We start from the raw sequence: 12031 nt of genomic DNA on the forward strand, positions 1-12031 counted from the left end.
AGGCCCTCTCCTCTCAAAATGCATCTCTTGCCTCGAGAAGAGGCGAAACTCCTGCTTCACCAGGTGAGTCTATTTCCTTGGCTCGGCTACCAATATACCAACAAACAAATCACACCAAAAGGCAGGTTTTCTAGCCCAAAAACGTTTAGCAAGGGGCTTGCGCCTGAACCAAACGGAAACAGTCGCCCTCATCGCCTCACAGCTGCAAGAACGCATTAGGGATGGTGTATATTCCGTAGCGGAGCTCATGCACCATGGCAAAACCCTCCTGGGCCGGCGCCACGTCCTGCCAAGCGTCCCGGCGCTTTTGCACGAGATACAGGTCGAGGGAACGTTTCAAGACGGGTACGTCTCCAACACGAGAGGAGTTGGCTCGAGACCGACAGTTTTAATGTTAGAGTGTTTTTGGTGACGGTTCATGACCCCATTTGCACGGACTCTGGGAACCTGGAATCAGCGCTGTACGGCTCTTTCCTGCCTATTCCGTCCGAGACGCTTTTCCCGCTGCTCGATGAATCCGAATACGCGTCTGAGAAAGTCCCTGGTGCCATTATCTCCAAAAAGGAGAGGATTATACTCAACAAGGGGCGGGACCGTGTACGGTTGAGGGTGACCAATAATGGAGATCGACCTGTTCAGGTATCGACTTCTGCTTACCCCAAAATCAATTCATAGAACTCACGCAATCCGTAATGTAGATCGGATCGCACTACCACTTTATCGAAGTCAACCCCATGCTCTCCTTCGATCGTGCTAAAGCATACGGTAAGCGCCTAGACGTAGCAGCGGGCAGCGCAGTCCGCTTCGAGCCTGGAGACGTGAAATCCGTCACCCTCGTGTCGATCGCCGGCACACGTATCATCTCTGGAGGCAACAACCTGGCTACGGGTGTTGTGGATCTATCGCGGACGGACGATATCATCTTTGGGTTGCTGCAGCGTGGGTTCTCCCATGTGCCTGAACCTGGGGCGTTGGAAGTCCAGGAGGATACGGATATTGGGAGGGAGAAGTATATTTCGATGTTTGGCCCCACTGTGGGTGATCGGGTTAGGCTTGGGGATACGCTGTTGTGGATTGAGGTTGAGCATGATGAGACTGTTTATGGGGATGAGGTTAAATTTGGCGGTGGTATGTCTTTCTATCATCAGTTTTTTATACCTTTCTAATATAATGATGTGCACAAGGTAAATCGATTCGAGAAGGTATGGGACAAGCGACCAACCGCTCTTCCACGGAAACTCTGGATCTAGTCATCACCAACGCACTCATCATCGACTGGTCTGGCATTTACAAGGTATTACCTTTTTCAAATGCACACACGCCAACTAACCCCAAACCCAGGCAGACATCGGCGTAAAAGACGGACTCATAGCAGGAATAGGCAAAGCCGGCAACCCAGACGTCATGGCGAACGTCCACCCTGCACTCATCATCGGCTCCTCAACCGAAGTCATCGCCGGCGAAAAACTCATCATCACCGCCGGAGCCATCGACGCACACGTCCACTACATCTGCCCACAACAAGTCGAGGAAGCCCTCGCGGCTGGTACGACCACTATGATTGGGGGCGGGACTGGGCCTAGTGCGGGAACGAACGCGACGACGTGTACTAGTAGCCCTTTTTATATGCGCCATATGCTAGCGGCGACGGATGAGCTGCCGATGAATTTCATGTTTACGGGCAAGGGGAACGATGCGGGGCCGATGGCGGTGGAGGAGGTTGTTAGGGCTGGTGCTGGGGGGTTGAAGTTGCATGAGGATTGGGGGTCTACCCCAGCTGCGATTGTGAATTGCTTGGATGTTGCGGATAAGTATGATGTTCAGGTGTGTGTGGGATTTTTTTTTGTGGTTGTTTGCGAGTTGCTGAGTGGTTGGGTTGGCAGGTTAATATACACACAGATACCTTGAATGAGAGTGGATTTGTTGAGAGTATGTTTTTCTCTTCCTGTTCATTGGAGTTTTGACTGATTTCAATGTGTAGGTACCATTGCTGCATTTGGAAAACGTACCATTCACACATACCACAGCGAAGGAGCAGGTGAGTTTTCTATTTTGAAATAGTATTTATTGCATCTCTAACGTTATACAGGTGGCGGACATGCTCCTGATATTATCGTAGTTTGCGGGCTGGAGAACGTCCTCCCGTCATCCACGAACCCAACTCGCCCATATACCAACAATACCCTAGAAGAACACCTGGATGTACGTCCTCCTCCCCACATCCACCCACCACATGATACATAACTCACACACTACACACAGATGCTAATGGTTTGCCACCACCTCGACAAATCCATCCCTGAAGATCTCGCGTTTGCCGAATCACGCATCAGAGCTGAAACCGTTGCTGCAGAAGACGTTCTTCACGATAGCGGAGCTATATCCATCATCAGCTCAGATTCACAGGCCATGGGCCGCGTTGGGGAGGTTGTGAGTCGGACGTGGAGGACGGCGAGCAAGCTTCGTGAGTTCAGGGGCCCACTGACATCTTTGGGAGATGTGGAGGGTAAAGATAATGGTCGTGTGAAGAGATATATCTCAAAATACACCATTAACCCGTGGGTTTCTTCTCTGTTCTCCATTCTTGACTTTTCACGAAACTCACGAACTGGTTTGGTTTGAAAGCGCGATCACGCATGGGATAAGCCACCTTGTAGGACATGTTGCCGTTGGCACGTTGGCAGATCTCGTCCTCTGGAAACCAGAAAACTTTGGGTCAAAGCCCGAGATGGTGCTCAAGTCCGGCGTGATCGTCTGGGCGCAGGTCCGTATCTACCTCACTTCACTTGTCACACGATGACTGATTGATCTTTGCTCCCCACAAAATAGATTGGAGATGCCAACGCATCCATACCCACCGTTCAGCCGTTCTACTCCAAGCCAATGTGGGGCGCCAAACCACGATCCGCCTCGCTAAACTCCGTATCATTCGTGTCCCAGATCTCTATCACTTCTGGGGTAATCGCGTCGTATGGCTTGTCAAAACGGTTCGAGGCCGTGCGCGGGTGTCGGGCCGTGACGAAGAAAGATATGAAGTGGAATGTCGCGACCCCGAAGATGACGGTTGATCCTGAGAGCTACGAGGTGCGCGCTGATGGGGAGTTGATGGATATAGAGCCTGCGACGACGTTACCCCTTTCGAGAGTCTATAACCTTTTCTAAGCTTTCATTTTGGGTCGGAATACAGAAAGGATCGATATGTACAGTACAAATTGGAATTCACGACATGCATGTGTTATTTATTTAACTTGAATGGAATGCCCGTCGATTATACGACGTCTAGCGCAGCCACTTCCATATCATCGTCGACGTTTTCATTGTCCATGGGCTCATCTTCATCACCGGCATATCCATCTTCATCAAACTCGTCTAGATCACGAATGATCGGGCTGTCCGCACCACTAGAGTCGGCGTCATCGTCGAAGCTATCAGAATCCCGGAGTACAGGGCTCTTCAAAAGATATTCTTCATCTCCTCGGCTAAAGAGCAAAGAGTCACTCAAATCGACGTTCATGGCATATAAATCGACTTGTGGCGTTGGCCGCTCGTTTCTGCAAGCCCTACCATAGAGGGCACATTCATGGCAATGAGGGGAACTGGGGGGCCGACGCCGGTCGAAGAGATTCTCCAAACCTGGTCTTCAGTCAGCGTCATCAACTGGCAAGATAAGAGACGTGTAATTACGTCTACGTTTAGCACGCACTACCAGAAGATTTTTGCAAAGAGTATCTCCAAGGCATTCGCGGCAGTGTTTGGGGTTGGAAAATATGCCTTCTTGATATCGTTCACATACCCTTGAAAAAAAAAATTTTAGAAAGGCTTATAACATGCAAATCCTGCCACTTTGAATAGACCTACCTCCGAGAGCGCTGAGGGATACTTTTTAGAACCCTTTGAAAAGTTCTACGGCGACGATCCGGTAGAAGGGCCCAGACCTGGCTAGGGTATTGACTCCTCTCGGGATTAGCAAATGTAATCATCGTTGTTGCATAGGGATCGCGCTTCTTTCTAGAAATGAGATCATCTACACCTTTGAGAACCATAGCACACAAGCCCATGGGTTCTTGGATCTCTTGGAGAGGATTGTCTTCATTAGTTGGCAATTCTGCGATGGGCAAGCTCCTAGGAGTCGGCCTGGGTGATGACGGAATGCCAGGCGGGGCAGGAACATCCTCAGGTGTTGCTGCGACGGGTGGAAGAGCCGCAAAAGCAAGTAAAGGGCTGGGTAGCAACGTCAAACTCCTTGAGCGGCGGTGTCTCCTCGTCTCACCCATTGCTGTAGTCCATTCAGGAGAACTGGCAGTTCGAATGGGTCCGCTGGCGGACGGTGGTAAGGTCGACGGAGCCTGGAGCACCTTGGTAGGGATGTAATTGAGAAGGTCGACTGGTGGGGGCCGAACTCGAGGAACCGACTTGGAGCGATGATGTAAAATGATTTCTCCATGTGACCTACGTTTAAGTGGCTTTTTAAAGTACGGGGGTAAGCCAGAATTCTTGTCCTGTCAGATGAAATGGAGAGGCAATGACGATGGTGCTCGTGACAACTGACTGTTTCGTGGTACCCCACATCTTTCCCCTTTCCTTTCTCACCCGTGTTGAAGGCCGTCAAGGCCGTTCGAGCTGGTATTTGAATTGCCAACGATGGAGGTTCTACTTCCATTCCAATAGGAAGCTCAGATCCTGTAGCAAATTTTGTAAGGATGGAAAAAAAAAAAGGAAGTGCAATAAATAGTTACCCAAATCCTGACCGTCCAGCGAAGGATTGCTGGCGGGTTCTGTCAGCTCAAGAGATGTAGCGCCTGATGAGTGGTTCACATTTTCGACAGCACTCATCGTGGTGAAGAAGGCGGGGGAGAGTAACAAACGCAAGGAAGTTATAAGGACTCCAAGAGTGGCGCGACAAAAGGAGAATATACAGCCTCATGGCTTTCATGACCAAAAGGGCGTCTGTGTGCTTGCGTACACCCTGACGCAGTTGAGTCAAACGTCCCTAATTGAACCGGCACCGCCCGATTGGTATATTAGCCGAAATGGCAAGGAAACCCAGAGCAACAAGAAAACTGGGACTAAAGCACACAACTAGCAGGCGAGTGGCTGTCGGGGATATAAAGCAAAGGACAATCGAAACAAGAAAACTTGGTTGAGATGAAGGAACAATGGTTGCTGCAGGGAAAGTTACGGTCACATGATACCGACGCGCTGGTACAATATTAATTGAAGTCGCGCCCTGACGCGACGTACCACTAGAGTACAGTTATTGGCGACTACAAAGCAGACAGACGTAAGCCTATTAACAATCAATACTACATAATAATGGAGAGCGCAGAGTTTTCAGGCAAAAGGACTAAAGATCCAAGAACGAGTCCGAAGCGTCATAATTAAATTTGCCCTTTCCGTACCAGCGAGCATGCCTGTTGGACTTGGGGGTTGTAACACTCTTCTTGCATTCCAGCGGTGAGTGAAGCTCCTGAGAGTATCCAATTACGGGCGCGGAGGCTGGAGGAGCAAGATAAACAGAAGGGTCAGGCTTCCAGAGCGCTGGCTTCGTTTGATACGGAATTCGGCGTAAAGCCTGTAGTTCTGCGGTGTTGTCGTTAAAAAAATTGGCCGTCAAAATCATAGCGTCTCTGGAGACGGAGGACGGAACCGCAACGTCGTTCATGGCGTCGTCGGCATTTACGTCGGTAGGAATTGTTTGAAAGAGAGAAATCGGTGTGAAGGGCACAGGTGAAATAGCGATAAGACCATTGGGTTTCTCTGGAACAGGAGGTGGTATTTCATTTCCCATTTTTCCAGGCAAAGGTGGGGGTGGAGCGCGTGCTAATCGAGCCATATCGGAAGTGGACTTGTATTTCTTCTTTAGTACGTTAAGGCCGACTGGCGCGTTCCCTGACTCATGGCTCGCTTTTTTAGACAAAATTCGAGGCGAGGCTGCTTTTTTCCTGCGATCAACACCTGCGGGTCAACGAAGAAAATCAAAAGCCAGTATTCAAATTGCTCACTTAGTTGCAAAACGCCAGAATTTCAAATCTCTTCTGCTTTCCTTGTCGTCCTCCGAGTCACTTTCAACATGATTTGCAGTGAGTTTGGAGTCATCAGGTAGATGAACAGATTTTGATGAGAGGATTGAGAGATCACTGTGTGACGCGAAACGGCTCGACGAGGTGGCACTACCCTAGTATGTGCGAACACGACGATGAACTAATGACAAGTAGAAACGGCCGTAGAAAACTCACAGAAGTATGAGTACTAAGCGTGTCCCAGGGCACGTTCTTCGCGTTAGGGCTAAGGTTATCGTCCAGGTGATGTGCAGACCCAGCCAGTTCCTCCCTGTTCTCCGGGCGCATAGGCTGTAGCCCCAGGGGCGCAGGCACGCGTAGACTCCGTGACATTCCAAGAAAATCAACCAGAGTCGTAGAGTACGGTGAGAGAGCAAATGAAAGGACGTTCCCCCTTTATATAAATACCATGGGAGTCAACGCGCCGTCCATGGCCACCTACCTCAATGGCGGACTTAACGCACACTTGAATAGTGGCCTGGTTGGTGGCCCCTTTGGAAGCTAAAGGATGCCACTCGCCGCATTCCGAGTCGCATGTTTTTGCATTGACCAAAGATTATACTGGCAACTTTGTAATCGGAGTCGATGACAGTGCACGCTTTCAGGTCCGCTTTTTTCATGCCGCCGGGCAACGTCTTGACTTTATTGAGCTTGGGTAAGGTAGGAGGGAACTACTGTGGTATTTCGACCAACTGTTCAGCCGATGTGACGCGTGACGGCCCCGAACAGATGGGAGAGGTGTTCGGAATTGGGATGACTGTGTGACATAGCAACAAAAGTGTTCGGCCAGCAGCAACTGTTCATTGAGCAGTTGACATGGCATGTAGTAGCGACCTCCTTGCCTCCTTCACAGCCTCCCAGATTAGTGAATGGTATATAATTCTGTAATAAATGTACGCCGCGCAGCGGAAAAATTGAGTTTTTGGGAGACTTTCCTTTTTGGGGTAAAATGTCACCCTATTCGACCTTCCAAGTGACCTGTGACAGGGCCAAGATCTGTTCGGTTCACAGCTCGATGTGACGAGTGACCGAACAGTCGGTCGAAATACCACAGTACTATGCTATACTATCAGTACTTCGGCAGACCCTCAGTCGGCGGTCACAAATGTCACATTTTTTGGCGGATGAACGTGACACACTGGGGGCATTGGCCTATTTATTCACAGAAGATATTGAGAATAAATCAGAGATAAAATAATAAATTGTTCAGGGATAATATCAGCGAGGAAATTAAGAAGAAATTCAAAATTTCTTCTTCAATAACATCAACATCTAACTATGGCTTAGATTGTGAATATAATAAAAATTTCTTCCGAAGATGCAAGGCTGAGGATATGGAGAAGATATTGTGACGCGTCACGCCTTTCACGTGGTTTTCGGGCCCAACTCCCGATCCGTTGCCAATCTTTCTGGCGCCGCCCTCAGACTACGCTATTTTATCGCGCTTTCCTCAGTGCATGAATATCTCGAGCCTGCTAATGAACTACGAGAGGGAACGCCCGCCGGAATTGACCCAAGACCCGCCCGACCCAGAGAAAGCTTTTCCGTCTCCCCCTATTTCCATCCTCTTCGCCCTACAGTCCCCGTCGTTGGTGTCCATCCTCAAGGAGACTCTACAGTCAGTACTCCACCAACCGACAATACTCCACTCATTTCTCCACCCATCCCTCGAATTGCAATTCGGGTGCATAAACTCTACCTTCCCACTTTATTCTCGACCACTTGTGCCGATGCATGTGTTCATTGGATACGTGTCGAACCTCTACTTCCCCCCAACATTATGCAGGTTGGTGTTAGGAGGGTCAGCTATCTCTTATTGGCTTTTCATGGCAGTAAGTTTCCCATCTTTCCTTATGATGAACTTTCGGAACTAATGAGGATGGTTAAATGATAGGTCATGGTACCTGTAATTCAAGCAGGTAAGGGCTAGATGGGCGCTGGCTTTTTCGCCATATCTGTTGTGGTTGGTATCACACCTGAAATGCTTCCCAAGGTTGTGGTGAGTTCACCCCACTTGGTCTATGCACCATATCGAGTTGACATCGTAGGCCCCAATTTTGCACACTCGGCCGTGCGAGTGGCACGTAAAAAAGTGATTGTCAAAGTTTTTGAGGCGATTCAAAGCCTTGGTGCTGTCAATATCCTCTGCTCAGATAAGACGGGCACTCTGACAATTGACCTCGTCCGAGTATCTGGCTTGACTCCCAGTTCTGGGGAGCCTTCAGATCTGCCCCTTAAGCTAGCCTAACTGAACCCTGCATTGCAAACTAGAACCATGGGGCCCGTCGATCGCGCCATCATCAACTTCTTCAAATTTCAAAAACGTACCTTTCAAGCCTGCTGAGGGCGGCGGTAGTGAAGCTGAAAACAATGTCAAAAATCGAGGAGTGGAACAAATTGGCCGAAGTTCCTTTTGATTCTACATGTCGCCTGCTCTCAGTTTTCGTCTTTCACCTTCAAGCGGGAATCGACGAGAAGGGTTTGTTGGTCACCAAAGGAGCAGTCAAGGAAGTGCTTGACCGCTGCACTTAAATGTACAACCATGCCTCGTCTTCCTCCTCTCCATCTGCATCCACCAAGTTGGACGACTTCAAGCCCAACAAGGCCTCGCCGCTCACTGTCGATGCTGGACAGTGAATTTTTGACACGGCTGAGAGGCTCAATGGAGAAGGACTTTGACTTGTTGCCGTAGCTTGTAAATTGTCGGTTGCCCTGCTTTCTATGACATTGAACACTGATGACGTGACCGACGGTTGTCTTCATTCGACTTGTTGGCTTTTTGGATCCTTTGTAACCCGATGCTTCCGAGGCAATCGATAGGCTTGCTAAGCTGGGTGTCCAGGCATGTTTATTTTTGTCACCGAACCATAGCATGTTAACTTGGAGAACAGGTCAAAATTCTCACTGGCGACGCTCCCTGCCAAAGTCGCCCGAAATCTTGGTATCCTTCCTTCCAAGTCATCCTCCCCCGATCACCTCAGCATCCCAGAGGACGAGAAAGACTTGATGATTACGGGATCACAGCTGGCTGCACTTTCCACTGGTCAAGCCGCAAAGTTTGATGTGGCTCTGGAATGGTGCATTATTTTCGCGAAGGTCCTCATCAGAAACTTCAAGTCGTGGAAGGGTTACGTAGTGGTGGAGGGGGCGGAGTTGTCGCATTTTTAGCCAATGGAGTTAACGACGCCTTGGCGATTCGCGTGGCTGACGTTGGGATTTCTGTGGATTCGGGAACCGAGATCGCCAAGGAGGCCACCGATGTTATTCTGTTGGAAAAAAGTCTTGATGCCATTGCCCATCGTGTTTTGTAAGGCAGACAAACGTGTGTATCTTTCTCTCTCATTCTTGAATTCTTTTGAACTGTGTATCAGGTTCATCAATACAATCAAGTACATCAAGATGGCCACCTCATCCAACTTTAACAATGTTTTCTCCGTCCTCGGTTAGTGTTTCTCGACTCAAGGGTTTCTCGAAATAATACGTCTTTTGTTTGTTTAATTCGTTAGTCGCCTTAGCGTGGTTGCCTTACCAGCCAATTCAACCACTCCAGCTTCTCTTCCAAAACTTGCTGTATGATTCCTCCCAGGCTACAATTCCTTGGTAGAGCTCGTCGTCTTTTGTCATCAGTTCGTCCTGACTGGTGTGCGCACAGGGATAACGTCGACCCAGAATATCTCACCGCTCCAACCACTTGGAATGCCAGGTCAATTGCATGCTTCATGATTTTTTTGGGCCCAACTTACAGCATATTCGATATTTGTACCTTCCTTATCAATTGGTGGGTTTCACATTCTTTCCCTTTCTTTGAAATAGCTCATGACACGCCCAGGTACCCATTTGGAATCCAAGACCAACATTCTCCCCTGGTTCCGCTTGCCCAGACTAATTGGTTTTTGGAGGGTGCAATAACTCAGGTGTGTGTCTCGGTCCGAAAAACGAAGCAAGGTCCTGATGCTTGGGCCCTTTTTCCGTCAGCTCTTTATTATCCAACTCCTCTGAACAGGAAAAATTCCCTTTATCCAATCACGAGCATCTGTCTCCATTGTAGCCCTGACTACTTTGGTCAGTGGCATAGTATTCGCCATTCCTTACATTCCCAAGCTTAGTGCTGTACTGGGGATGTCACGTCCTAAACCAGAGTTTTATGGCTTCTTGGCGGCCATGGTCATGGGCTATGTGATTTTGGTCCACATTGTGAAGGTAATCTATCAACATATGTTCAAGGAGTGGCTTTAGCTTGGAGCGCAGAGCTGATAATCTTTTACTTGTGCTGAGCTTCACTTCCAAAAATTCTTACCTTCTTTTGTGGTCCTAGAATATTTTAGCGAAAGTCGTAAAATATTGCAACGAGAAGAGAAAGTCAAAGAAAGAGTAAGCAACAACGGATCAAATGGCCTGTCTTTCGTTTCAATCGATATTTTTTGTATAATTGAGGCTTCCCTGAGACGTGTCTACTACTGCTGGAGGAACAACCGCGGAATCTGTGCGCGATTGGTGCGCGACCTCCTTAAGAAGAATCCCAAATAAGTACAGGTACACGGATCAATTACGACGCCCTCAAAGATCTCTTCACGCAAGGTGGTGGCCCCCGTCCTTCACCGCCCATATGACCCTTGGGAACGATGACAAGGATGACGAGGACCTCTGCACCATGGAACTCACTTTCCATTGTCGATCATCTCCCCCAGGGTTGGCCAATCCAAATGTCTGAGGGGGTTGGGGGGACGTAGATTAAAGGGTTGATACCTGCCCAGAGTGACTGATGAAATAAACGAAGATGGAGGATGACTTACCCGAGTTGTCAAATGCCGATTTCCATACATCCTTTACAGACAACCCCCTCCGAGTTAGTAAAAAGAAGGGTCAGCATTTCATTGGGGTTCGCGTCTATAAAGGTCTTGACTTTCTTTAAAGAATCCGCCACACTGCCACTGTCGAATAGATCCTATAGCCACGAAGAATTCAATGACCTGGAGGTGGGCGTCTAATGTCGTCGATGGCTTTTCTACCTGGGAAGACCAGTCGGAATACTGGGTAGAAAAGGTTTCGAAATTCAAAGGGGGGTAAGAAGAGTGGTGATACTGAAAAGAGGATGGTGTGTGCCAGAGCGTCGCAGAAGGCTTTCGGCTTGTCATTGGCTTGATTGGAGGGGAGGGAGTGGGCTAGATAGGGTGGGATGGCAGCTTAGCTGGACGGATCGTAAATCCTTAGCCTGGATTCGTTGGGGGGTTTCTGTGTTTGTGGATTTACTACGTAGTCAGATCTGATTGGAGCAAGAGGAGGTCAGGGCCACCACAAAAGGATCAATTAAAATGATCCTTCCACCTTGACTTCGCGATTCGTACATCTATTTCGGGGAGATATAGGTAACATACAATTAATCCTTCCAAGCTGTGGCGGGACTAGAACAAATACAAAGGTAAATGGCTGATACGGCGGAAATTCGAAGGAGGGGTGAGGGATATTGTGCGTACCCTGTTGGCTTTGTGCAGAGCCTGGAAATAGGGGGCCACTCAGAGTCGATATGATTACCCGCTTCTGGGGGGAATGAATCCCAAAGCGCTGCAACTGCGTCAATATGCAGTATTTCAAGACAGCAGCAACTCTCATACTCACCTTCTTGCCCATCGTGAATTGCTCCCAATCCATCGGTTGTCGATGAATCACCCTGTGTCTTGAAGCCGCCGAACTACCTGCACCACGAGCGGAAATCTAGATGAGAGGATTCAACGCTAACATTCCTGTGGTTAGCGTACGCCAGAAGCTGCGTCGGATGGTTTGTGTCATTGTATTATGTAGTGGGAGGGCGTAGTTCATGTACTTGAATCATGTGACGGAATTCTACAATAGTGCGTTGATAGGGCTGCAATGGGTCTGTTGAGCTTGTAAGGAGTGGGTTGTTGCAGAACACAGAGTGGAAAGTGCCATTAGATGTTCACTGCAAGTACTTATCAATATCGTTGAGTCAGTCA

At 48.8% G+C, this 12031-nt stretch overlaps 6 protein-coding genes across 6 annotated transcripts; 3 read left to right on the forward strand and 3 right to left on the reverse strand.

The window, feature by feature from the left end:
• Nucleotides 1–18: 18 nt before the first annotated feature.
• Nucleotides 19–3162, forward strand: LACBIDRAFT_291133 (urease; the record flags this gene model as incomplete). The annotated part of the gene is made up of 12 exons (XM_001880551.1): nucleotides 19–63; nucleotides 122–345; nucleotides 399–639; nucleotides 699–1128; nucleotides 1185–1294; nucleotides 1342–1824; nucleotides 1884–1929; nucleotides 1982–2038; nucleotides 2090–2202; nucleotides 2263–2558; nucleotides 2626–2764; nucleotides 2830–3162. The coding sequence occupies 12 exons, from the start codon at nucleotides 19–21 to the stop codon at nucleotides 3160–3162; spliced, it is 2517 nt and encodes an 838-aa protein (XP_001880586.1).
• A 106-nt stretch (nucleotides 3163–3268) lies between these two features.
• Nucleotides 3269–4833, reverse strand: LACBIDRAFT_296905 (uncharacterized protein; the record flags this gene model as incomplete). Its single annotated transcript, XM_001880780.1, has 5 exons — nucleotides 3269–3633; nucleotides 3685–3794; nucleotides 3859–4499; nucleotides 4550–4680; nucleotides 4737–4833. 5 exons carry the CDS (start codon nucleotides 4831–4833, stop codon nucleotides 3269–3271), a joined length of 1344 nt encoding a protein of 447 aa, XP_001880815.1.
• Nucleotides 4834–5197: 364 nt separating this feature from the next.
• On the reverse strand, nucleotides 5198–6392 carry LACBIDRAFT_294120 (uncharacterized protein; the record flags this gene model as incomplete). The annotated part of the gene is made up of 3 exons (XM_001880781.1): nucleotides 5198–5942; nucleotides 6003–6175; nucleotides 6237–6392. The coding sequence occupies 3 exons, from the start codon at nucleotides 6390–6392 to the stop codon at nucleotides 5345–5347; spliced, it is 927 nt and encodes a 308-aa protein (XP_001880816.1). The 3' UTR covers nucleotides 5198–5344.
• A 1597-nt stretch (nucleotides 6393–7989) lies between these two features.
• On the forward strand, nucleotides 7990–8307 carry LACBIDRAFT_296907 (Ca-transporting ATPase, truncated; the record flags this gene model as incomplete). Its single annotated transcript, XM_001880552.1, has 1 exon — nucleotides 7990–8307. The coding sequence occupies one exon, from the start codon at nucleotides 7990–7992 to the stop codon at nucleotides 8305–8307; it is 318 nt and encodes a 105-aa protein (XP_001880587.1).
• A 284-nt stretch (nucleotides 8308–8591) lies between these two features.
• On the forward strand, nucleotides 8592–10295 carry LACBIDRAFT_326747 (Mg transporting ATPase; the record flags this gene model as incomplete). Its single annotated transcript, XM_001880553.1, has 8 exons — nucleotides 8592–8692; nucleotides 8951–9186; nucleotides 9228–9366; nucleotides 9431–9501; nucleotides 9566–9629; nucleotides 9712–9837; nucleotides 9889–9959; nucleotides 10135–10295. 8 exons carry the CDS (start codon nucleotides 8592–8594, stop codon nucleotides 10293–10295), a joined length of 969 nt encoding a protein of 322 aa, XP_001880588.1.
• A 1071-nt stretch (nucleotides 10296–11366) lies between these two features.
• On the reverse strand, nucleotides 11367–11708 carry LACBIDRAFT_296911 (uncharacterized protein; the record flags this gene model as incomplete). Its single annotated transcript, XM_001880782.1, has 2 exons — nucleotides 11367–11621; nucleotides 11676–11708. The coding sequence occupies 2 exons, from the start codon at nucleotides 11706–11708 to the stop codon at nucleotides 11367–11369; spliced, it is 288 nt and encodes a 95-aa protein (XP_001880817.1).
• Between the last annotated feature and the right edge of the window lie 323 nt (nucleotides 11709–12031).

This window comes from Laccaria bicolor, genomic scaffold (genome assembly GCF_000143565.1).
Source record: "Laccaria bicolor S238N-H82 LACBIscaffold_11 genomic scaffold, whole genome shotgun sequence".
In the NCBI taxonomy this organism is placed as follows: Eukaryota; Fungi; Basidiomycota; class Agaricomycetes; order Agaricales; family Hydnangiaceae; genus Laccaria; species Laccaria bicolor.